The sequence below is a fragment of the Tetrao urogallus genome (genome assembly GCF_951394365.1).
Source record: "Tetrao urogallus genome assembly, chromosome: 8".
NCBI lineage: Eukaryota > Metazoa > Chordata > Aves > Galliformes > Phasianidae > Tetrao > Tetrao urogallus.
In genome coordinates this window covers 4192824-4219140 of record NC_136821.1, presented here as the reverse complement: position 1 = coordinate 4219140, position 26317 = coordinate 4192824, and the positions used below count along the sequence as shown (strand labels likewise).

The window sequence follows — 26317 nt, the reverse complement described above, 5'->3', positions numbered from 1 at the left end:
TGCACTGCCCCTATGTCCATGTCATATGGACATATATGCTACCTCAGTAGCAGGTGGATCAGGCTGCAGTTTTGCCGGTAGTTTGAGCAGGTCTAGGTCTATATCAGCATTCCCTTCCTTTCATTCCCAGTTCTGTCTCTAACCTCTACCCTTCTCCTACATTAAAAAAATAAAAAATAAAAAAATAAAGGGGGGGTAAACCATCACACAAGTGAATATCAGTGCTGGCACAGGAGAGGGTCTGGGTGCATGCAGCCAAGATGAGAGAGGAAGCCAGTTATAAAACTGTGTGCTCTATTTAATTTCTCTTTAATAACAAAGCGAAAAATTTCACATCATGGAGAATGGGGAAGGATTTGCATTATTTTCCCAGTGGCATATACTGTTCATCTTCAGTTTTCACCATGTTATGAGCTGCCAGAGGTCATTTATGGTCACATGAATAATTAGAAAATGTTCTTATGCAGGTGGATGTGTTCTCTGCTAATCACATTTGTCCTTCTAAAGACAGAGGAAAGTGTCTGCAATTTTTCACAACACATTGTTAATTAATCTAACATCTGAACATCCCTTCTTACTGAGGCTTGGTGTTAAAGCACTGATTTGGAAATAAAACCTTAGTTTTCTGAACACACACGGCTGTTCTCATTACAATCATTCTCCTTAATTATCAATCGCTCCTTAATTAGCACTAGCATTCAAGTGTAATATATGGACTCTATATTGCAATTACCTTGTGTGTGGAACCATTGCAGGTTCCTGATGGAGGACCATCTAGAGGCCAACATGTGCACGAGAATCATAGAATCATAGAATGGCCTGGGTTGAAAAGGACCACAGTGATTATCTAGTTCCAACTCACATGCTATGTGCAGGGTCATCAACCACGAGACCAGGCTGCCCAGAGCCACATTCAGCCTGGCCTTGAATGCCTCCAGGGATGGGGCATCCACAACCTCCTTGGGCAACCTGTTCCAATGCGTCACCACCTTCTGTGTGAAAAACTTCCTCCTAATATCCAACCTAAACCTCCTTGTCTTAGTTTAAAACCATTTCCCCTTGTCCTGTCACTATCCACTCTCATAAAGACAAAGGAGAGGACAACATGGCTTCATATCTCTGTGATGCCCCATGCTCAGCAGCTACTTCACCCCAACTCAGCCACCAATAGTGTTGCTGTAGCTCTCAGCAGTTTCAACTCTTTCATAAGTAGTACTTGCCATGGCATTGAAGACATTTAGCTATGCATATTTTTAAAAAATTATTTTTATTGTCCACCAGGATAACATTCTGAGGCAGGAAGGTCATAACTTCAGTAGTGAAATGACTAAGACTTTTCACCCAGTAGTGGGAAGACTTTTGAGTGGTTTTATTGGTGGCATTTATTACTCTTTTGTACTGCAGGAACTTTAGAAGAAGCTTGCTTGCAGTGAAGCTGAGAGCTTGGCTGGGAGGGCTGCCCCCTAGCTACTGCTCTGAGAGACTTGAAAATAGTAATGTTTTATATGGGATACAGAGCAAAATTAGATATTGACTAATACAAATTTGCAATGACCTGTGGTGTCGTGCTTTTCCAATCTACCTCAGAAACATCAAAATTATAGTGTTTTCTTTTGTAAAGCTATGATCAAGCATTTCTTTGATAAGCCCTGATATCAGGCTTTTGAAACAGTGCAGAGGAAGAATGGGAGACATGTTCACTTAATCCTAATGCAGTGCAGAAATACCTCACCATGTGTGCAAGTTTTCAAACAACTAACCTGGGATTTATGTATATATATATATATATATATATTTTTTTTTTTTTCTCAAAATGGGAAAGAGTTGGGAATTTGCTTCAGGTTTAATTTTCATTTTAAAGGTGGGTTGATATTGTCTAATAGATTGGGAGTACTGGAAATGCTGGCCAGAGTTCCAGCACCTGTGTTGATGCAATTATTTATTATTATTATATTTGTAAAAGTTTATAGTGGTCTCAGGAAAGTATTGGGATCCTTTCTTATCAGATTCTGCACATCCATAGTGAAAAATGGGCCCAACTGCAAAAGATTTATCTCTAATTTAACTGATCGAATTCAAGGCCTCATTTTTTTTCCACTTTATGGAGAAGGAAGGTGAAGAACTATCTGGCATGTAAAGCACATGGAAATGTGTATGGCGATGAGCCCTTAGGTTAAAAGTTGTTGGGAACGTTTTTCTCCAAAGTCAAGTGAAACTTGCTTTCTGTCAGAAAAGTGCTGCTGGTGCCACTGTCAGGTAACTTAATTTTTATGGGCTCTGTCATTCAGTTCTCAAATTCTCTGCCTGGTGCAAATTTATTCAGCTGATGATCGTAGAAAGCACATTATGCTTTTACATCAGTAAAATAAGATTAGGAAATTATATTTTTGAGACAAAAAAAAAACAAGATAGGAAGAGGGATTTTTATAGTTCCTCTTTTATGTGTGTGTAGCGGACTCTCCAAGCCCAGTTCATCTCCCCTTGTGCAAAAAAGGATTTAACTGTATGCAGGGCTGTGTCTTTGTCTTAAACTGAGTAGAAGCATGGCAACTAAGACAATAACTCTGTTTGACAGTGTTTATTCTCTAGATTCCCTTTTACAGAAAAGGTCAATCCCAGGTAATCCTGCCCATTAGATGTGCAGAGTGAAAAGCCACAAGCACCGGAGCCAGTGGGGAGATGCAAGTTGGCCTCTGGAACCCAAAAATCTGCAGATTCCTGTCTCTGCCCTGTGTCGGACATACTTTTGGTAATGAGGAATCGTGTGATAAACCAGAATTAACAAAGAGGCAAGAATTCTCTTGGAGATGTTATAGGAAGCCTATAGCTCCTCTTATGGAGCAGCCAGGTAGTGCTGAGATCTGCTCTCTGGTGACAGCGATAGGGCCTGAGGCAACTGCATGGAGCTGTGTGAGATAAGGTCAGGTGGGGTTAGGGAAAGGTTCTGCATCAGAGAGAGGTGGGCAGTGAGCACTGCCCCAAGCTGCTGATGCGCAGAGAGCATTTGGCTAGTGCTCTCAGTACCATGGTCTGATTTTTAGGTGGTGCTGTGTGGGGTTTGGACTCCATGATCCTTGTTGGATCCCTTCCAACTTGGATTATTCGATGGCTCCAGTTGAAGTGATTGAACAGGCTTGGAGCTACCTGTGATACACAGGAGTGCAGACACAGCGCTCCTATTTATACTTGAATTGTTTCTTAAAGTAATTTTGTTTGACACATTGCATTCCTACAAATGATTTTGCTTTCAGCAGAAAAAAATCTGCATTTCTATACAGATAACATGATTTTAGAACAAATTAAAAAGAACTAGAAGAAAATATATATACATTTGTATTTCTTGAGAAGGAATAGATTTATTAAAAAATAAACTTCTGCATTTAACTTTCTTGTGAAACATTTTAAAAGCCTATTTTATCCTTTTGTATCATAAAAGTCATTTCCTTCCTTTAATGACTCCTCACAAAAGTCTTCAGCACTATAAACTCTAGTTTTATCACAGTAGATTTATGTAAAATATTGCTAGTATTTTCTTCAAATCAATAAGCAATTTTCATGCCAATAGACGGTAAAATTGGTGTACTTTTTTGTAATTCAAAAGTAAATCGTATACTTTCTTAAAACCTGAGACAAATCATTTTTCTACACAGATAAAATAGCAGAAATCTTGCAAGTTTCTGCTCATCCTCTGGCTGAAGTCAATGGGCAGCTCTAAGAGGTGGCTCTTCTGCCACAAATGATAAGTCTGTATCAGGGAGCTGAGTGGAACCTCCTGTCAAGCCATCTTTCAGATTTCAGAGTGACCATCATGTACTTCAGCTCAAATTCTGTTTGTTTTCATCTGTAAGCATTTAGTCTATACAATATTATTGAGATCTCCCTATGTTATATGTGAGATTTTATTTTCCACTAGAAAATACCTAGGATGGTGTGTGCCTTAAATTTGTCTCATCGCTTGTGACTCCTTTCACTGATCTGTGACCCATGAAGCATCCTGGGCTTTTGCTTTTCTCGTTTACAAATATATGAATTTATTACTCAAAAAAAAGACCTTACTTGTTTAACTGCTTTCAAATATGTGGACATCTTACCATGATTAACTTGCTCTTTGCTGGTCCAGATATTTATGTGTGCCTTAGTGGCATGCTGTTAAACTGCACCTTCAGGAAATGGAGATGCATAACACAGTAGCCACTTCCCTAGTTGGTGTAGTGGTTGATTTAGGCTACAGTGCCACTGAGAACCGAAGTCTGGACGACCCTACTTTGGACCAGCAATTTATTCTTACTGTTTTCCCCACATGAGTTCTAGCACCTGTGCAGATATATGGTGGAAAATTAATCCAGCTATTCAGTATATATGGCTCCAGCTCATGATTTGGTTATAGAAGTGCTAGTGTTAGCAAAAAAAGTAGGGAACATTAATGCACACTTTATATAGTGATCAGACCTGTCAGCAGCAGCCAAGCCTTGCACCAACTTAAAATGAGTGGGGAACGGCAACCTTTTAGCTCCTTTCTTCAACCTGAGAGATGTATCTTACCTATAAAGCAGTATGGAATGGCGAGTGGAGCGCAGGGCACCATGGTGTGTGTGACTTGTGCTGTGAGGAGGCATAAATAATTAACAAACGGAGCAGAGTTTGGCATGGTTGGTTGAGTGACACTGACCTTGAGCATCCAGATATCTGCTCTCACCAAGTGACTGATTCAAAGGGCAGACGAGGCAGCCAGGAATCGATAAGGTGTGAGATATTCCATGGACACTGTCCTCCTTCCTCAGACCTGGTTATGACTTTGAATGTTCATGTATGTTTGCGTGACATTGCTCTAGATATGTCTTCTGATTATGGTCTCTGGTAATGTCTGTTTAATTATTATGTCAGATACTTTTATTGGTGGAATACTGAAATAAATGTAAACGGCACCTCATATTACTACGGACTCATGCTCCCAGAATATAGGAAAAAATAGATCAAGTTTTTTATTTTTTTCCAGAACTGAATTTAATTGCAAACAGTGCACAACATAAATAGCCATCCATCATCATTTGGTAGAACGTCAGAATTCAAAGCATAAAAAAACATGACACAATTAAATAAAAGGGTGAAGGTACACGTGGCATCCTTCTCACATCACAATTTGGTGGTGCAGAAAAGGTAAAATCCTCTGCTTTGTGCTGATAACATTGCCAACAGAGTTTTGGGACACTAAACTCCTATCTCTGTTATCAGTGGGAATCACACCAGCATCCCTTATAGAAAACATGGAAAAGCCATTTCCAACTCCAAAGCCACTGCCACCTCCCTTTCTGTGCTTGTTCCTGATGCCTCCTCCTGGTTCTGGGATATTTTCTCAGATGCTACAAGTTTGACCTAAAACTTGCATTATATCCAAGCATTCTGCCACAAATCATGACAGTGTGTAGGATATTTACACATTTTCCTTTCTTGCCTCTGATACTAAAACATTTTTTTCAGTGTAGCCACACACCCAAATAGTTACACCAATTACACCAATAGCAGGCTTGGTATAATAAAACCAAGCAGCTGCAACATCTTCAATGTCATTTTCGGAATTCTGCTACTTTGGCTGCGCTACACATTCTTTAAAATATTTGTATTTTATCTTTAAAACCACATTCAGATGAAATGATCCAGAAGTGAGCAATTTGCCAAAAGCCTCTGTCTTTTTTTATTTTTTTTTTTCTTTTTGTGCACAAAAGAATGTACAAAGCACCTTGGCAAATAATTAAACATTCTAATTTGAGGTAATCTTTGATTAATGAAGAAGTTGCTTTCGAATGCTCTTCTCTAGCTCTAATAATTGATCTCTAATTGTCCCCTCTAAAGGTTATATATTGCCTTTCCTCATCATTGTGTCCTACTAATGCCTTATAACTCAGATCCAGCTATTAGCCACGTTCATTAATTCCTCTTGAAAATGCTGTGAACTTTCCAAATTGAAATAGTGCTTTGTAAAACCAAGTTCACTTTTGTACAAGTTGTGGGTCTCCTGAGAAAGCTGCACTGAGAGATGTCACAACCATGGTGCATAATTTATTCAATTCTAAATTATTTTAGAATTATATAAAAACTAGTGGATGATGTTGGACAGAGGAAGTGTAGGAGGATAACTTAATTAAAAATAATAGTACAGGTGCTGTTTGTTCTCTTCCTGTAAGTAAAGAAGTGATAGATTTAGAATGAAGTATGTTATGTCTAAGTGGTAAAGGCATTTATGCAGAAATTGGAAAACTATAGAATTTAAGACCTGGTGAAATAGCTTTGATAATAGAAAAAAACTGTGTTGTTTCACACAGATTTTACTTGGATCTTTAGCAAACGGAGAGAGCTAAGCACATTTACTTAATTGTTTTACTAATTGAGAGATGAGGCTCCTCCTAAGAATAAGTTGTTACCTAATTTCTGAAAGCTGTTTTTTAAATTCTTTCTGCTTTAGCAAGAAAAAAACCTTTTTAACCTGTTTTTGACAGGTTGCATGTTATATAGTTTAAGAAAATAGGCTAAATTTCATCTTTTTTCTTCTAGATATTAAGCTGTGTACCCAAATGGTGGTGTGTGCCCATTGTCTGACCACATCATTACAGTGGTAGGCTTGCAATTACCCTGCCTGTTTTCTGTGTAGCCTGATATGAAAAAATGGATAAGGTACTTGCATAAGCACAGATTTTTACAAATATGTCTAATTAATACAATTTGAAAATGCTTTTACTTCCTTTGCTCCTGAATTTTTCAGTCCAATTTCATTAAAGCAAAATACTTTATTCATGTGCTGCTTTCCCCAATTTTGGTTTAATTGTTTCCAGTCTGTACAGCCCGGCTGTCTGGAGATGTTTATTACTGAGTAAATGTATTCTGGAAGGAGAAAGTCTGGCTAAATTGCTGCAAAGAAAAATTCTACAATCTGACCTTATCAAGACACGATCCAGAAGGTTCTTATTTTTCATTTTGACTGGGGACTGTTAGCAAGGAAAAAACAATCCAAAGAAGTTAACTAAAGTCTGTCACAACGGTCATCGGAGGTGGGGTAGGAAAAAAAATACAACACAACACTGTCAAGTTTATAATCCATTCTGCAGAATTGCAGAAAAAGCGTTACACAACCTGTAATGATCCAAAGTTATTTTCTTTTGGCTTTGGAAAGAATAAATTCTATTCCACACAAATGCACTTGGTATTTAGGGAACCTTTTAATATACTTAAAGTATATGATAACACAGAATGAGTGCGAGGCATCAAAGTGTTCAATAATATAGTTTGAGTGATCTTTAGCAATTCTCCAGAGCATTTATGACTTGCTAGAGGGAAATGCACTTTTCAAAGATCATGAGTGGTCCCTATGGAGACCTGTAACCTTCCTCAGAGCAATTCACCACAGACTGATAGGTCTGATCACTGCACAGGGGAGGCAGCCGGTTTAAAATGCTCTGGATATGCCCTGAGAATACTAATATGAGCCCTGTGACTGCTGAGTCATTGCCTGCACCTCGAGGTTCAAGCAAGAGGTGAGCTGGGGATTATAAATATCGGTAGGAAGTCAGCTATTGGCACAGCTTCGTCCAGACCTTGGCCAGTTTGTGGTCTGATTTTCTATATAAGCATTTTATTAGGGAATCAAAGGAGGATTAAATCTGCAGCAGTCAGGGAGGGCTGAGAGGCTCAATAGTGGGGACAGGGAGAGAAAGAGGGAGCATGAGATGCAGAAAGGACACTCGGAAACATGGAAAAGTAGGTTCTGAAAGGAGGTTGTAGAGAGGTGGGGGTAAGCCTCTGCTCCCAGGTAACAGTGATAGGACAAGAGGTAACAGCCTTAAGTCGCACCAGGGGAGGTTCAGGTTGGGTACTGGGGAAAAATTAGTCTCAGAAAGAGCAGTGATGCATTGGAACAGGCTGCCAAGGGGAGTGGAGGTGTTCCAGAGTTGTGGAGATGTGACACTGAGGGACACGGTCAGTGAGAATGGTGGGGGAGGGCTGGGGTTGGACTTTAGGATCTTTGTGGTCTTTGCCCAAGTGTAATTACTCTGTGTTTCTATTCTATGATTCTGTAAGCATGTATCTTTGCTCTTTTAGCCCTGAGTTTGGTTCTTACCTGTGATACCCCTTGTACCTGCTGGGCTCGCTAATACATTTGATCAAAAGTTGAAGAAAGAGATTCTCACTGAAGAGTATGCAGGCATGCATCCCCTTCCCAAGCCACTACCTGCTGTTGTGCCATTCCCAAGTGTAACACCTCACCTTGCTGCCTGCTACTATCCTTTAAATACTACTGGTTTCCTTGCTGCTCTGAGGCAGTTCTGAAAAGCAGCCCATTGATACAGTCAGGCACAGCCAGCTTTGCAGCTCTAGCTGTTGAAATGCTCAGGTCTGCTGGGTGCTTCTGGTTCACCAGCAACACACCATGTGCCACTCGGGGTTTTTTTTTGCACATTTCAGCTTGTTATTTTCCGACCTGTCTTCTCTTCCCCACCCCAAATCTTACTCCAGATGGTAACTGCTGCAAGAGCTTAAAAATAAAATCAAAACTGTGAAGTACATTCGCTTTTATGGAAATGCAAACGGGGCAGAGGAGGAGGGAACTGCAGCAGTGTCGTTTGTCTAACTCAGTTAAATTAATGTCCTCAGTTATTAGTCAACCTGCAGTGGTACAAAGAGCATCATAAAGACATGGTACACAAACATTTTAAAAAATGAAAGCTCTCTTATTATGGAATGCCTCATGATCAAGTCTCATTGTTGTTACCCTGTTGTATCTGGCCTGTAGCTGAACTCTGGTTTCCTTCTCAGAAACTCTTTGACCACAGGCAGGAAATGTGCTGTGAGTAGATGAAGAAGTTGGCAGTTGTCCTGTTGTGTCCAGACACACAGCTGGTCATTTGGTGGATGGGGAGCTGCAGATCTACCCATGCCTGGAGGCTCTGTCTGATACAGACACCTCTACCCGCTTTGGAGAGGATCCTGGAGAAAGGGTGGCTGGGAACACTGTAAATCCCCCTTCCCAAAGCAGTGACATTTATTTTTGAGAACGTTATGCAAAACATACCAAGCAGCTGCCGTAAGAAAAACGGGTGCCAGATACCCTGTTTTGCTTTCAGTCTCTCAAATGCCCCTTTTTGTCATAGTGATGTCTGTTAGGAAGGATCGATTGTAGACCCATCCTGCCCCTGCTTTTGGTAGAAATGACTTTGAAAATCCATGCTGCCCAAAGTAAACATTAGTAAACATTATCAACAAATATTTGACCGGAGGGGGGGAGGGGGGAAGGGGAAACTAAGTGCCTATCTCTTGCAAAACTTCTTTAAGATAGACAGTGATAAATGCTTCCTTATAGCAAAAGGGTTTTAAAACATCTGTGTATGTGCATTCTGCCTGGAAATTTGATGAAGGCATCAGCAGTACAGAAGTCTTTTATTAGCAGCAGCTGACTTGGAGAGATCTGTGGAAGATTCATCTATTCAAAATATATTTCCTTGCTGTTGCCTCTACCATGGAATTATCTAAGCCAGGGGGAGTTACTGCTTTTGTTTTTCTTTGTGTGGAAATCACTTGACCCCAGTTCCCTTATTGTCCTCCTCTATTACCATTATTAGCGTAGTGGTGGTATATTGTTCTCTAAATGTTATTGCAGGAAAGTAAATAAATTCTTCTTTATATTCATCTATTTTTCACCGAGACTCCACTTTAAAAATAGACCTTCAGGGATAAATTCTTAGAAAGAATAAAGACTCAGAAAGAAATGAAAATGATAATTGATATTCAATGTGAAGGAAAACAATGTTGGGAGAAAAGGAAAAAAAATCTGTATGTATTTTTGGAGATAACAGTCCAATTGAAAAGGAAATACGTGAAACGAAGATTTCAGAAGCTCACTTTAGCTACCCAAAATGCAGCCAATAATTAAGAATTTCATCGCTAATTCTTCTGTGAGAAAAAAGAAAATATAAATCCATAGTTTTGGGTCAATTCTGTGTAAGGCAAACTAACGTAGGGAGAGCCCCACATCAACATAACTCAAGCAGGCCAAGTACATGTGTTTGCTTAAAGAAACAAAACACAGGTGTTATGGCCTGGGAGTGATGACAAGGTGAGTTAGAGCAGCTGTAGAATATTTTAATCAAGCAGGGTACAAATGTGACCTCAGCTGCAGTAGGAGCTTTTTGAACAGAGCAGGTGTGCAGGTGGAGGGATAGCAACAGGGATAAGGGTGCTGGTACATCAAGCTGGACACACAGAAATCTAAATGTGTTTTTTTGTTTTCTTTTGTTGGTTTTTTTTTTTTTTTTGTCTATTTGTGTAGTTGTTGCTGTTAGGTCTGAGATGAATTGTATCATGCAGTTATGAAGGTAAGATGGGTACACATTATGCTTTTAAAAATAGCTGTAGGACATGTCTTATGCTGGTAACCTTAGTTTTCCTCAGTAACTTTGTGCTGAGCAATGCAGTGTGGGCTGCTGTCTTTGCCTAACTGCTCCTTTTCTGACTGTAGAAATTGAGATTGTTTCTGGTCAAGGGCCTTCCAGGTTGTCTTATCCTGGACAGGACAAGAATTTTCCTGTTAAAGAGAGCTCTTTTGTAGTTTGTTTTATCCTATTGATAGCAAGAGTAGTGTGGGCTTGCTACCTGATGTGCCAGGTGTCCTAGCAGGCCATCCATCACGAGGTGGGTGAGCTTCAGAATGCCTTCACTTGTTTGCTGCTGCATGCCTTAAGAATAACACGTAAGATTCCTCAGGGTAACAAATGAATTTTATGTAAGCGTTTACATGGGGAAAAAAAAAAAAAAAAAAAAAAAAAAAAAAAAAAAAAAAAAAGGAAGATTGTTTCTTCTTCAATCCAGGACCAAGGCTTCTGTTGTAAGAACTGGAGTGTATTCCAGTGATGCTGTGGGTGAATAACAGGTGGAAGCAGCAAAAGAGTAGTGTGAAAGATGAGATGAAGCAGTATCAGCATGCTCATGGACTTGTCTGGCACTGTGCAGCTGAGCACATCAGAATGAGCCTTCTTGTTGATCCCCTAATAGCTCTTTTGAGAAACGGGTTGAGGCTGCCCCCCTCATGTCATGGCATTCCTTCCTTTTCTCCTAGCACACTGAAATTCTGTCTCATGCAATCTCACTCTGCAGATAACACTGTTCTCCTCTCCTGTTTGAACTCGCTTGTTAGTGAATTGACTCTCTGTAACAATAACATGGATCTGCACATTGCTCTTACTGCAGTTCACAGCAGTTTCATCTCTTGTCTGCTGGTTACTTAACAGCATCATGGGGGGGGGAGGGAGGGGAGAAGACAGGTGATTGGGTTAGTTCTCAACTTTTTTTTTTTCTTTTAAGTTGACAGATTTGCTGATTGCTTTAGCCTTGAATTTTAGGGCAAAGGTTTTTGTCATTGTTTTTCTTACATCTCATCTAAAGAGTAGAGGAGAATAGCCAGGAAAAGGGGGTCAATGTTCCTACTATCATGAAAACTACAAAAACATAGTTGGTCTCTGCCAGCATAGCTGTTTCTGTGTTGTCACTGACAATCGTGGATAAAACTCAAAATACCATTTTCAAAGGAAAATGCGCTAAGAAAGCTGGCAGTCTGTTGTCATTGTCTCTTTATTTCCAAGGATGTGCTGAAAAATTGCATTGTATTTTAGCTTGTTGTGATTTAAATGGCCAACCAAATGAAACATAAATACTACTCTGGGTTGAATGATGTTTATTCTATTACTTCAGCAGCTGCGGTATCCCTGCATCCTGCTTTTCTTTTGGCCCAAATTCCTGGTGGTACAAATTGTCTTGTTTAGTCCCTTATCGAGACACTTGGACTCTTGCTCAAGACAAGTAGTGGCAAATCCAAAAATTCATTTGACAGTATGAAGCGAGTACTGAGTATGAGCAAGAACTGAGGGCTTGATGTTAGCTTTATTTTTGGGTCTATACTGAGTGCCTCAATTTTTTTCTGAGATGAGAGGAAGTGTTTCAGTTTAGCAGTATCAAAAACAGTGGTGTTTACTGAAAATGGAAATCCAGATAACAAATCAGCATTAGCACAGGCTTATGTTCACACAAGTCCATGCTGGAGTTGCAGACTAAATGTAAATTTGAGATAAAACTCTGACTCCTTTAACTCTCCTCCATGTTGAATTATTTTATTTTATTTTTTTCTAACTTTTTGGTACTGAATGAGGCAAAAGTAAAAATTCTTGGTTGTTTTGAGGTGACTATGCTCTAGCTGTGTGTAGGAATTAATGTAGCTCTAGTGCAGACAGTGCGGATTGAGCTGAAATAGGAATACATAGGTAGCTTGAGGTGATCTTTACAGGAGAGCAAATAGGAGTATAAACTCTATTTGTCTCTAATTTCACCTCTGATTCTTCTGTTTCCCACATTGCCAAATCCACACTCCATGTAAATTCCCCTTGCTCGCCCTGCCGTGTTCTTGTACAGTTTACTGACTCCTAGCTGCTACATATCGATCTGCTCCTTCCCTAAAGTCAAACAGCTTAGTTTAAAACCACTTTCACTATGGTTGTTTGTGGCCTCAATCTTGCACCTCTCTGAGATAAAGGTCTTAATCAGAGATTTTAATTTTGCAACAGCGATAAAGAAGAGCAATATATAAACTTCTATATGTACAATATGCACACAAGCCCTTGCTTTCGGTTAATTCTTGGGGGGTGGGGAGGTCACGTGCTCATCCTGTGCTCAGGTCAGAGTCTGACAGAGCAGACACATGACTACAGTTCTTTCCTAACGCGACTCATGCATTTGCACAAGGGTTTCCTCATCCTCTCCCAGGAACGGCTGCCAATCTCAGGGTAATGTCACTTCTCTGTGGAGGGGGAAAGATGAGCTTTAGATGTGAAATTACTTGTAACACTGAGTCACTGCTCGATGTTAAGGTCAATGTATGTCTAAATTGCTCTAAGTAACTGAGTTTATTCTAATCCCTTTGTCACATTCCCTTGTTGCAGCTGTGACACTGTTCTGTTACTTATTTAATTACACGATGTGTTTGCTGCTGACTGTTGCTGGGTACACTGCAGATGTTTAGATTTCTTTTCCCTCCTCTTCATTCCTGTAATGTAAATAGATTCACTGAAGTGTATTTAACCTGAAATAATCTAGAATGCGTTGCTTTGGGCTGTGTATTTTAGGAGTTGCCTTCTGCACTTCTGTCTTCACGAAAGCAGCTTTCTCTGTGTAAAGATGGGAGGAAGGATCGTCCATTACCCACTGAACAAAGCTGTAGGTTTTCTTTGTTTCACACAGCTGCAGTCCATGATGCCACTGGTGCTCTCATTGGGTGTGTTTTGAAAGCACAGATCGGTTTTGTTAACTTGTATGCTTTCATCGGTGCACAATCCCAATACTCAGAGTTCACTCGCAGGGTCACCTGAAAAACTCAAAGGTCTGTGGGCTGAGCCATGTTTAGCAACCTGTTGGACAGCCATTGGAGGGCAGAAAGTGCAGGACCTGCTGTTTTTTCTTGATAAACTCTCCCCTGAGGCTACTGACACAGCTTTTAATTAGGGATTCGTTGTATGCCCATGTCAACACTATCTTGCGTAGAAAGACTGTGAGTAAAAACTTGCAATGCTTGAAGAGAATGTGTAAAGGGGCTGAGGGACTGTACAGTTCTTTTATTGAAGGCATCAAAATACAAACATAGGCAGAGTAGAACTATAAAAATACAGTAAGCACGTCTAGAAATAGGGGAGATTTTTCTTATAATTAAGCCTAATGGACCTCTGTGTGTGAGTTTGATAGGATAGCTTGTTAATATTCATACATATTTCTGTTTAGTCAGTAAGTTATGCATAAAGGACTAAAGAGAAATAATCACATCCATGTCATTTGCCTGACTTCCTCATCCATTGTCTTTTATGGTCTTTCCACTGTTTTCTATGGGTTAAAAATTGTGAATGAAATGAGTTGGTACTTGTGTTGATCAAACACGTAATGACTCTTTTTAGTTTTGATTCCACATGCTCTTTTTGAAAGCTAAACACTGCCAGCATTCACTGGTGAATTCTTTCAGTGAATTCCTGCATATACCAAGAGGGTGGGAGAAGTAAGGGCTGAAGTGGAGAGTACCTTGGGGAGGAGGGGGGGGGGGGGGGGGGGGGAGAGAAACTAGTGAACATCAGGAAGAGATGGGGAACAGAAAGAAAAGCTGCAGAAGAATTAAATCTTATGGTAGGGGAAGTAGTGAAGATGTCAAAAAAGAAGAAGAAGAAAAAAAAAAAAGCTGATTTCACATCCTCTTTCTATTAAGCCAAGAGTGCCAGGAAATTTCAAGGAAATGAGGAAAATGCTTGACATTTTTATTATACTTCAGAGAAGGTGGTAGAGGTTTTTCTTAGTATTGTGTTTATACTTCAAGTCACATAAAAAAAAAAATCCTGATAAGGAGATGTGGGGAAGTGGGAAGAATATTTTGCATTGATTTTGATTTGAAGAGGATGCAGAATATAATTCTCAGTTAAGTGAAGATGATTGGGTGGAATAAAGCTGTACTGTTTTTGATTTAAAAAAATATCTGCATGTAGAGAATAATTCACAAATTACTGTGAAATAACTACATGGCACTCTGTTCTACAGCAATTAGGAAGTGCTGTAAAGTGTATTCCTCTGAAGCCTAATTCTCAACTGAAGAACAAAAGTGCTTTTTTATTCTGGTCTCAGAGTTCGATTCTGGGATTTCATTCCTCAATAGGATTTTGATTGATTGATTTTTATTTTAGTAGTTTTGTCTAATTTCATAATGCTTGTATTAAATCAGATACCTCAGAGCACTTAATCATTTTTAGCTTCTAGATCTTCGCATTGGATATTATATTTGCTGTCAAAATTTAATATAAGAATTATAATAAACAAAACTCATTGATCAGATGCAGCAAACTGCAGCAATGACAGGGAACCAGAAGCCTCATCCAGAAATTTGTCTCTAATAAAGAGACACCTACTGAATTCATTGGGTTTTGGGTCAGGCCTCAATTGGATACAAAACCCATTTAGGCTTTCCACGCAGGCCAGTGGATGACCTGGATTATGATAGCTATTAATCTACTCTAATAACTTACAGTCCTTACAATGAAATAGGAATGAGACAGATGGAAGGATGCTGTCGTGTCTTTATGTGTTGGGAAAACAAAAAATCTGGAGACCAGATGAGAGGGATATGGTGTATAAAAAACAAAACAAAACAAAAAACCAACAAAACCAAACTATCCTTCAAACATCCTTATATATCTTCTGGTCATAAATTGCAATGGAATTAGCTGCATTACCTGTATGAGCTAACTGATGGAAGCTACATTTGTTGTAGTCTCTTATCCAGGAGAGAAGGTGGGGTTGGAAATACTAATGCTCTACATTACCCCTCCTGTGAACCTGTTCTGTGATACTCAACTCCCTGTCAAGTACACCTGCTCTGCTAGGTAAAGAGTCTCAGCTCTTTACATACATTGAGGTCTTAATTCAGGAGTTGTGTTCATAAGCAGCAAAAAAATCTAGGCATTAATGAGAGAGAAGGGAAGCCTGGATGTAGGAAAGGCTGCTGGGTGGCTCTTTTATCTGGAACGAGGCAATAAGGAAGGAGGTATTTCCATCTTCAAGGATTTTGCTCCCTTAGTGTGCACTAAATCTCTATTAAAAAAATAATACAGTTATATATTGCTTTCATGTTTACTGGCCATTCTTTCCATGATAGTGTTGCAAATAAAAGAAATAAATCTTTGGAACTAGTTTTACTTTCCAGGTGCTGACTCCTGTATTGCTTGAAAGTAGTGCTGGTTAAGCCCATGCCTTCTTATAATTTATAAATGGGAGAAGTGTAAACTTTTGCCTCAGTATCTTTATATTACAACAAGGTGCTGGTACAGGTGGTGTCTGTAGCACGCCTGTGATCCTAGCTTGCTTTTGTAGGTATTTTGCATCCATTGGAGGAAATAAAAGTCTCTGTAGAGTATTCTCTGATGAATGCCAAGAGGATCCAGAGTACACTTCTGACCTATAGAAGGCTGCAGGTGTTGCCAATACTGCAGCAGAGGAACTGGGAAATGCAAGGTCCAGGAGCTGCTGCACAGCTGTGGAGGCTCTGGGAAGCAGTTCCCACTCTGTCTTCCAGGGGTGATCAGTTGGTGTGTACTGTTTTCATCCATGTCAGCTGCTCCTTTAGCACTGCACTCAGCAACTCATCACACTGTAGCTGTTCACCTCCCAGAAGCCATAGAAAACACTGACAAAAGGGATGCTCTAATACCTTTCTATCGCTTTTCCAGTATTCCTTTCCTTTTTAGTAGCTAAGAAGTGATGAGGATGACTGGGTAAGGATGATAAATTTGGTGATGATGAGGAAGTGTGAACAACCCACGTTCAGCAATTGCTGATCTCCAAAGGCCCCTAAAAGAAAGTGAATATTATCAGTTAAATATCAGCTTTTTTCCCCCCTTTGTGTTGCTGAGATGGGGGAAAAAAATAATACTGTTTAATGTATCTACTCTGGAGAGGAACATTCTGATCATAAATCAAATGATTAAACCAGATAACTGGCATCATGCTGGCCATTTACCTAGAGAATAAAGAGGTTTGAATTAATTGGCACTAATGGAGTTGCTCTATTCAGAGGGTTATATTGAGATACCCACAATTGTCCTTCCTGTATGTGGTCATGAAGCTCTTTTGGATGATGTTCAGGGGCTACCATTAAAACTTGATTTAAAGAAAAAACGCAACAACAAAAACTCACTAATTTACACTCTTGTGCTTACTGCTTGGCTTGGGCTTTGTCCCTTCTTTGGAACAAGGGAGGTAAGACCATAGGATATCTGATGTAGCTTAAAATGTTTTAAGGTCTTGTTTTTGGGAGCATCTTGTGATGTCTTTTTCATCTGTATACTTGCTGTCTAGCCCTGTACATTAGCACAAAGGGCCCCTCCTATTTGGCAAGGAAAAAAAGCTGAGAGAGTCTGAGCATTGTAGCCTGGAAACAACTTTCAGTGTAGCTATGCACCTGCTATCTTTAGGAGCACAGACTGTAATAACAACAATGCTGCCTCTGGTTTTCAGATCTGGCAACTGTGAATGATGCTTCAGTGTTTGTAACTGCTGTTGGTCTGGTGGGAGAACTGGGAGGCTGCTGATATAGCTTAAAAAGGCAACAGCAGCGTATCTATGGAGCTGGGGGAAAAAAGAAAAGCCTTAAAAACAGAAATACGTTGCTATGTATTTTCTTGAATTGATCAATTTTGCCATTATTCATTCATATTTTGCTACTTAAAAGCTTTAAATGAAGAAAATGTGGGACCTTGAATGCTGCAGCTTTGGTGGCTGCTTATCAACCACTCATGAATATACATTCTGTAGAAGTTAAACTGTGGCACTTCTCATTTTAAGGTGAAATTGAGTGATCTGAAAATGGATCCATCTTCTACTGCGCTACCAGCAACCATTATAGAGCAAGCTGCCTCGCGGCTAGGATGCAGCCCAACAGACAAGAAACTTGCTTTATACTTAGACGAAGAAGATGAGTTAAAGCATCTTCGTGAATGTTTCTATATCCCGAAAGTCAAGGATCTGCCTCCAAGTGAGAATTATAATTACAGTGGAAGAGTGGGGGGAGGGTGGGGAATTCTTATCTTCTGCATATGTTTATTGCAAATCACTGGAAATCATTGTCACTTATGAGATAATTGAGCAATTGCAGTTATATCTGAGCACAGTGTGTCCCTGGTGTTGCTAAATCAATCCATCAACTTATTCTAGCACCAAAAGCTTTATGCTCTCATTCCCTTACTGAATAAAATGCGAGGATACAGTGCTTGCATGGTGCTTATGCTGTCAGTCAGCTGCTTTGAACAATATAGTGACTGATTGAAAATTATAGGCAGAAGCCTTTCTAGCTAATGGTTTGAAACAGCAATGTCGCTTACAACTTGTAGTTCAGCACAGTTACTTCCTCAGTATAATACAGCTTAGTGATATCTGTCTAGTTGCAATTATTTTAGTTAATAAATGGGACGGTATGTATATTATATTCACATTTCTTCCTTATTGCTAGTAGTGGAGATGATTTTCTTCCTGAGGCTAGATGAAGACTGTGCCTTAAAGCAAATAATTGATCTCAGCAAATAATTCATAACAAAGCCTTTATTTGGGGATTGCTTTCCCCATGAATTGCCTACAAACAGATCACTGATGTTTCAGTGTAGCCATGCAAAAGAGTCTACCTTTTTCTAACCTGATGAGTAGGTTGTTCTGGGGAGACTGGATGTGGGCACAGAGGGAATTCTGGTCAGGTTGTTAAGAGAGGACCCGGTGTGCAAGCAGCCAGCCAGGAGGGGTAAGCCAGGAGGGATGCTTTTGCTTCTTATCAGCGCTCCTGACAGAAAGTGCAAAGCATTTCCATGTTTGGATGCTCTGGTGCTGTGCTTGGCACTGCTGCCAGTGGGTTTTGTAGCTGCTACTGCTGTTGTGTATGGCCACAAGTGACCAGGAAAACCTGGTGTGAGCATGTACCTTCAAAGGCAATGTGCTCTTGGGTTCTGCTCTGCTTCCCAAGTCCCAGCTGGGTTTATTTTCATCTCACATGTCAAATGCATGGGGAACAAAACTTGAAGTCTTTTCAGCTGGTATTACCTTGGATGGTGAGAATGGTTATGCACGGTCCTCCTCTCTAACACCCTCCTCTGTGGCAGAAAGCTTTTATTAAAAATTTAAGGAAAAAAAAAAATCACAGTTTTCTTGCAAAATATTTTTGCTAATAAAAGCAGGCACGATTTCTGCAGATTTTTTCTGGAAAGGATAGTACTGATGGAACCTGAGAAATTACAGTTCCACTCATGAGATTACTCTTGGAAAAGGTCCATAATGGAAAACTGACAATTTCTTGAATTTCCGAACATTTTTTTAAATGTGTGTTCCTTCGATATCTCCTTACCTAGCAATCTGGAATGCTGGGAATGCAGTGTGGTGGTTTCACTCTCAGGGGCAGTTGAACTCCAGTGCAATGCCTTAGCAGCTTCAAATTAACAGAAGTACCAAAATCTACATACAACTCATGAGATACTTCTGTGACAGTATTTGTTGCTTCCTTTCTAACATCCTCTATAATATGTTTGTCAATTAGCATAATATTTGGACCAAATCTGAATTTCAGTACCCAAGTTACTATAATTCATGTACCTGAGATTGTGAATGCTTTTTTTTATGAAGCTAAGCAGCCTATTGATAGTATCAGTTGAACAGCCTAGAGAACCCATCATTTTTGTATTCACAAATTGAAGGTTCTCTCTTCCCCCTTTTTCCCTGTCTCTTTTAGAAGCGGCTTCCCTGCTGAAAAACAGTAGGGGTGTGGGGAAAAAAATATATATTTACACTGGCAGCACAGAGATCTCATGACATTTATCTTGGCACAGGAGCGGATCCTAGATAGCGTGCTTAAGATAAATGTCATTACAGGAATTAGCCATCAAATACCTTTTTATATATTTACATAAAGCGTAACAATGAGGTTTTAAAATGAAGCCTTAGAAGAAGCAGATGAGAACATCCATAAGAGACAACTGTAAAGTTACATATGTGAAAATATTTAGAAAGTCAGTATAGTAGCTTAATTTTGTTTTCAGCTTACAAACTGTCTCAGTTGTCTATAATGCTTATTTGTTATATCGATCAGGGAGAAACAACTAGCAGTCTAAGTCCCTGGCAAATCTGAGGTTTTATGGGCAAGCCTGAGGGACAATGCACAGGTGAGCAAATAAGAAGAGATGATAGGAGAAGATTTAGGGAAACATTCACGTATCATCTACCTCTGAGATGACAGCATAGTCTCTTTAATGTTTTTTTCTTGCATGTTGAGAGAGGTAGGAATGACTGGATTGTGTTCAGGTACCAAATTGTCAGTCTGATTAAGGCTGTGGCATGTGTTTTGTCATATCATAAAGGAACTGAGCATCATTTGCTTTTCTTGAGAATAAAAAGTTGTCCTGGAGTGAAAGTGGTAAGCTGTATTTCCCTGAAGAGATGGTTAAAGGTACTGTTAGTATTAAAAATGTGGCTCTTTGGAGGGCTTGTTGGGGATGTGTGCATGGGGAAATAGGAAGATATGTAAGAAGTGATCTTTCATCCTTCAACGAGGCATAGGATTCAAGTAATTTGTAAGCAGATTTAATCAATTTCTGGCTCATGAAAATATTTCTGATTCTTTGGGTTGAATATTTCTGAAAATATACTTGTTTTTGAAGTTTGAAAGGTATGGAAATACATCTCTAACGCAGAAAAATTATGTAGGTCTGACCAATCCACACAAGTTCAAATAGATGTAAGAATCATTGATAATGTATCCGATAAATCTTTAGGTAAATCGTTGTTCATGTACCTTATGCTATTCTAAGGGCACATTTCTGTAATTATCTATCTTTTTGTACCAGTCTTTATCTCATCTAGAGATGCAAGAGACATAAGAAGCAAGTAGATCTTGCTTCTTATTAGAATATTTCATAGATTTATGTCAACCACAGCTCCGCTAGGAATAAAATGGTCTAGTACTGTAAGAAATAAGGGTTATTTTTGTGAAAGACACTTGTCTTAAACTTGATTGTAATGATATCACAATGACAGTGGAAATTTTGGAATATAGTGAAATGCTGATCAAGACCAGACAAACTAAACAACAAAGCAAACAAAACCCTAGAGTAGACAGCAGCAGCTGTCCAAAATGAGTATTTTAATGATGCCAGGGAGGAGGAAATAAACAGCCTTTTGTGAAAAGGAAGAGTATAGTCTCATATAAAGGCTATCGCATGCCAGAAAATAAATATCAAAAGTGACAGATGTAAAAGTAGAAAGATACATTTTCTTAAAGAAGTAATGCTGCTGCTTTCCAACAGCAACCCAAGAGGTGTTTTATCTAGAGAGAACTGTGGTGCAAGAAAAGCAGCCTTGTTTATAATTCCTTACCTGTTTTAATGCTTGATTGAAATAGAAAGAGTAACAGTGAGATTTAGAGCTTGAATTCTTGAGCAAAGACCCTTCTTGCTGTTCCCAATGAGACCATATTCTGTGCTTCTTGATAGGAAGAGAACTGTTAATAGAACCAATTTAGGACCATGGATAATATTTATACCTCTCTCCTTTCATTCCTATTAAAATATGGATGAAAAACAGACATAGTATCTGTAAAACAGATTAGGCTGAAATTGCTCTCTGACTTATGCTTTTTAAAAGCTTCTAAAGCTTTAAGGAATAAATTACCTATGTTGCCTATACTTCTGAAATATGTGTTTCTGGTGAAGTTCAATGAAGTTGGTAATTGTTAGTGTGAAATGTAGTAAGAGACCTCTTCCAGACACCTAATCTATTTTTCTACCGCTTTAAAATAATATTTTCAGACTGAATTGCAGACTTATTTAATTCTAGCATGCATCTTAACATATTGCCTCGTTTACTAAGAATACAGGTAATGTTAACTTCGAGTTTTGTAAGTACCTGTATAGATGCATGCTGATTGCTTATAAGAAGATCATCTGTGCCTCCAAGGATATCTAGTGTGAGAAACAATAGAAAAAGACAATGTTTGGATTGATAGATGATGACATGGGGTAATTAGATTGTTCAGAACATCACTAGAGCCATTATTTATAAATTTCCAGGCCTTGCTTTCTCCTAATCATTGAAAGAATTTGTTAACATACATTTCCTCCTCCTTAGCAGAGGATGACGTGAAGTGCAGCCCACAATATATGCTGACAAGAACTTTTGTGACTGCCTTACACTATTCCAAAAATGAATATTTCTCTAGATAGCAATTTAATCATGCGGAGAGATCTTAATGAAAGACACAAATTTACCTAGTCTTAACTTCTACTAAGCGTACAATTGAAGTAGTTTCACAGCTCAAAATAGTGATATATTGATGATAGAATAAGTGGATGGTCTGGCCAGGGAAATGCTCAATTTTCACTCACTGTTCATTAGGAACCTGACAAAATCAGTGCTGGTGGCTGCTTTCCATGCAGCTGAGAAACCTGGGGATTTAATTCTGCCTGAACTCACCCTGGTTCCAAAGTACATGTGCATGCACTTGGCCCCAGATTGCAGGAGCGTGAGGGAATAACCACTTGCATGTTGCTCTGCTGTCCTCCACCTTAGAAGAGGACACTTTTATGATGAGGACGTTTGTATGGCAGGAGGAAGGCTGGGATATTGCAATCCTGTTTGCATTTGGGGAGCTGTGTTGGAAGCAGCTCTGGGTGGTGACACATGGATATATTCCTTCCTTGTGTTATTTGTGGTTTCCCACTGCAGCTGACCTGACCCTGGTAAACGGAGAGGAGAGCTGCATATACTTTGTTGGGAATTCTCTTGGACTCCAGCCAAAAAAAGTTAAAACTTACCTGGATGAAGAACTGGACAAGTGGGCTCGAACGTAAGTAGACCATGTGAAACACCACCCTGTGCTTCAGATGAGCACTCTGCTTTATTTTAGGATTTGCTTTAGAAATGCTTGAGTAGAAGAATAGTGTGCTAAACCCTCTCCAGCACAGGAATAAAATGTTCAGTGTTTCCCCAGAATGGTTTAAATCTCCTTTAAAGGTGTGAGTGGCAAAGGAGGCAGCGAGAAATTTTCAGTTATGATGACCTGTGCTGCTCATGATGGCTCTGCTTTGACCCCTCTGAAGGGCTGTGCAGTTTAAGCATCCCCATCCAATTGCTGCATAAGTTTATACACAAGGTGCATGAACTCACTTGGTTACTGCAGTTTGCTAAGGAACATGATTCAGTTTTAGGACTTGTGATGTTTCTGATTCGTATTTTAACTGCTTGTGATTCACTTGAAGGGAGCTGCAGTTGGGTCAGTTCCCCTTGAAATGGCACAGAGTACAAATGGTGCTACTGGGGAGATATCAGCTCTTCTTGACCCAAGTTGATGTTGCAGATGGAGACTGCATGATGTAAATGTGAAAAGTTTGTGGCTGCTGTTTGCCTTGTTAATAGATGGATGCTGTGAACTAATAAAAATGGTTTACTGTTTCATATTTATTACTTCTTTTCTTAGAAGTGAAAAGAAGGTTGAGAATGAATGGGAATGGGATTGAACTTTGGGAAGCCCTCTTTCCTGCTGGTTATTCATTCAGTGCAACACTGCAGTTTCTACAGCCATTTGAAAAAATTGCAACCTTGTCCATTTCTGTATGATTATCGTACTTTATCAGAGAAACAGCTGAGTTTTTTCGAAAGCTAAAAAGCAGATAGCACTCTTATCTGTTACTGATGCACTGCGAGTGCAAATGTATTTCAGCTCCCTTAGTGCACCTTTTTATTGGTTCGCTTCCATCCCTATGTTTGTCTTTGCTACAGTGAAGCATATATTTTTTTCTTCCCCCTCAACGATTATAAAATTTTGGAAGAAAAGTGTAGGCAGCATGTTTCTCCAGAAGATCAAAAGCCCCTTAAGTAGCTGTATCCAAGAGGGAAATATGGCTGGATGTGATTTCTAGCTAACAGAAGAGAGGCAGCAAACCCAAAAAGGCTATTTGGATCTGAGTTGTATTTTTGGCAAACAGATTACCCAGAATACATCAAAGATTTAAAGAAAATAAATTTACAAAAAAAAATTCCAAAATGGTGCTGGCTGCAGATGTATTTAAGGCAACTGAGACAGTCAAGGTGAGGTCAAGCAAAATTTGAACTAAGGAATTTGTGCAAAGGAAATGATGGTGGCAGGGAGGGAGGATCAAGTGATGGGAGCTGTGAAGGGATATGGAGCTGGAACAGAAATAGTTCTTCTGGTCACCAAGGTCAGCTTAGCAAAATCCGGTATAAGACAGCAGCTGAAGCTTGCTCAATGCCCTCTGTGTTGGCATGTTGAATTTAGTGGCTGTGGCTGGCATAAAAATAAGTAGCAAGACTTTAAGAAATGGTGTATGAATTAGAAACATCCTTCAAGTCAGTAGTGACACAGATTCTGTGTCTCTTAGAAAACGTGATAAACCAATTTGGTTGCTGTGTCATAGGACTCATCTTAAATAGCTGCTGCACTGTCTATTTAAAATGTTTTCACTGCTTCTAGCCGGTCTCAAGAGCAAAAGGGACAATTACCTGGGAGCTGCCATTGGGGATGGGAAGCTCATGTCTCTGAGTGGTGATGGGCACAACTCATTAGCACAAGACCTGGAAAGGAAAAGGCTTTCATGTGTTTTCTTTCTTGTGCTCCCTCTCACACTAGCACTGCATTCCCCCCCACGCACAGTTCAAACGGGGGATTATTGCTTTCTTTCCTCGCTGACTTTTCTGATTCCAACATAACTCCTGGTTTGGGATTTTCTTTTTTTCCATGTTCCTCCTTTCTCTCTTTTGTATTAATATATAGAGACTTCAGAGATAGATAGATATAGAGATTTAAGCCACTGATGTTCTTAGTGTAGATTAAAATAAGAGCATTGGAGACTTTATCCTTTTTGTTTTCTTGTTTTGATTTCTACTGAATCTGAGGTTTCCTGAATGGGGGCAAAGGGGTGAAGGGTTGTCTCCTCCATGCTTAGCCTAGAATCACCAAGATTCCACTTGTCCGCTGTTTGAAATCTAAAAGTCCAAGGTTCCAGTGACTTGCCTGGTTGGATGAAGGCCAGAAGATGCTTTACAGTATCTTTTTTCCCTCTTCATCTGCCAAAGCTGTTTATGCAATTAATGCATTTTATAGAATAATTGCATGCAAACATACTCAAATGTAAAAGAAAAACTTTGCCTTTTGAGGTGACTCATTGAAGTGGAGTTGTTAAATCAGGATGGAGCCTGTCGTAGGTCAGTTGTGCTTTGCAAGGGGATGGCAAGGGAGAGGAGAGCCTGTGCTATGGAAGTCTGAAGAGCTTGTTTAGTTGGGCAAAATGAAGAGTAAAAGGGAAAAGGATTGCTGAATGTGTCATGGTATAAGCACTGGGGGGGAAGGAACAGCATGTGAAATAACATACTGGTATGGTAAATATAAACTGAGAATTAATGCACTCAGGGTAGAAACTAATTAACTATATATGCTTGGAAGCATTTAAGCAATCTGGTAACAACCTTCTGGTATAATACAAAAAAAATATGCAAGTCTGATGAGAGCTTTACAATATGGCACCTGCAGTACCAAAAGACTGGTTTTAGTGCATTAAAAGGTGTCTTTCGTGCTGAACTCACCCTGCAAGACATAACAGCCCTGTGAACACGAGGGCAGCTTGGGCAAAGCCACTTCTCTGCCATTCTGTAAGAGTCATCTCTGTATTGTACGCTTTAGCACACTGTATGTTAGGACTGTAAATGTCTTCTTTATTGTCCTGGTTTTTGTTTTTGTGGGTTTTTCTTTTTTCTTTCAGTTTTATCTTCAATCTACTACACTATGCAGTTATTTTTTCCTTGGATATGTCCTTTCCTTTGACTACTTCTTTGCTTGAAGCCAACATGAAAGTTAAGAGTCTGTATTGGCTCCTTAAGCAGCTTGCATCATTTTTGGCAAAGAAGCAAAAAGGAAATTTCCATTTGAACAAGATTTGGATGAGTGCAGAAGATTCCTGAAGCTGGCAGTTAATGTAAATCCCTATTGTTACCTCCTTTGGAACCTTGGGATGTATCAGAAAAAGTGTTTTTAGTTTTCATAGTGACTTTTAAATCAGCCAGGCGTCCGCAAATAAAATGTGGCGTTCAGATTTCTTCCCAAATTGAAAACAAAATGGTAACTGACAAAAAATTAATTTGCAGAATGAGAAGTTCTCTCAGTAGTTTAAGAAATTGATCTGTCTGTATGATGCCTTACGATTTGATGAGATGTGTTTTGTATCCATTAATTTGAGTACTTCAATTTAAATCTCTCTTGCTATCAAGAGTACAGTGGAAGCAAAATAAGTTAGGTTGCATGTGTCTGAGGGGAATGCCAGAAGCACCGCACTTGTCCTTAAAGATTATTACCCCCAGTGCCTACCAGAGCTCAGAGAGGGGTGGCATAATATACAGAGAGATAAATTCTCTGAGGCAGAGCATAGAATTTTACAACCTAAGTGGAATAGGATGTATTGTGCCATCAGCAAAGGCTACAGAGTTTCATGTGATTAAAATAATAAAAAAAAGAAGTCCAAGAATATGCCTTTAACTACCATTTTAGCTGCAATAATTTTTGTCTCTTGGCATTTATATTGCCCATCAAGAGGAAGGCAAGCTATAAGATGTGCCATAATAATATGAATAATAATTAATGCTGGCTCTCCCCTCTTTCACTGTACTCAATTTTTTTTTTGTGTGCTTTCTTTTCGAAATAAAATAATCTCACAGCTGAAAT

At 39.4% G+C, this 26317-nt stretch overlaps 1 protein-coding gene across 1 annotated transcript in view; it reads left to right on the top strand.

Moving 5' to 3' along the window:
* Window positions 1-16064: 16064 nt before the first annotated feature.
* KYNU (kynureninase) overlaps window positions 16065-26317 on the top strand; it is a gene marked incomplete at both ends in the record, with an annotated part of 51822 nt that continues 41569 nt past the window's right edge. The window contains 3 exon segments of the mRNA XM_079538916.1: window positions 16065-16145; window positions 17401-17590; window positions 22312-22432. Of these exon segments, the coding sequence (XP_079395042.1) occupies window positions 16065-16145; window positions 17401-17590; window positions 22312-22432 (392 nt within the window).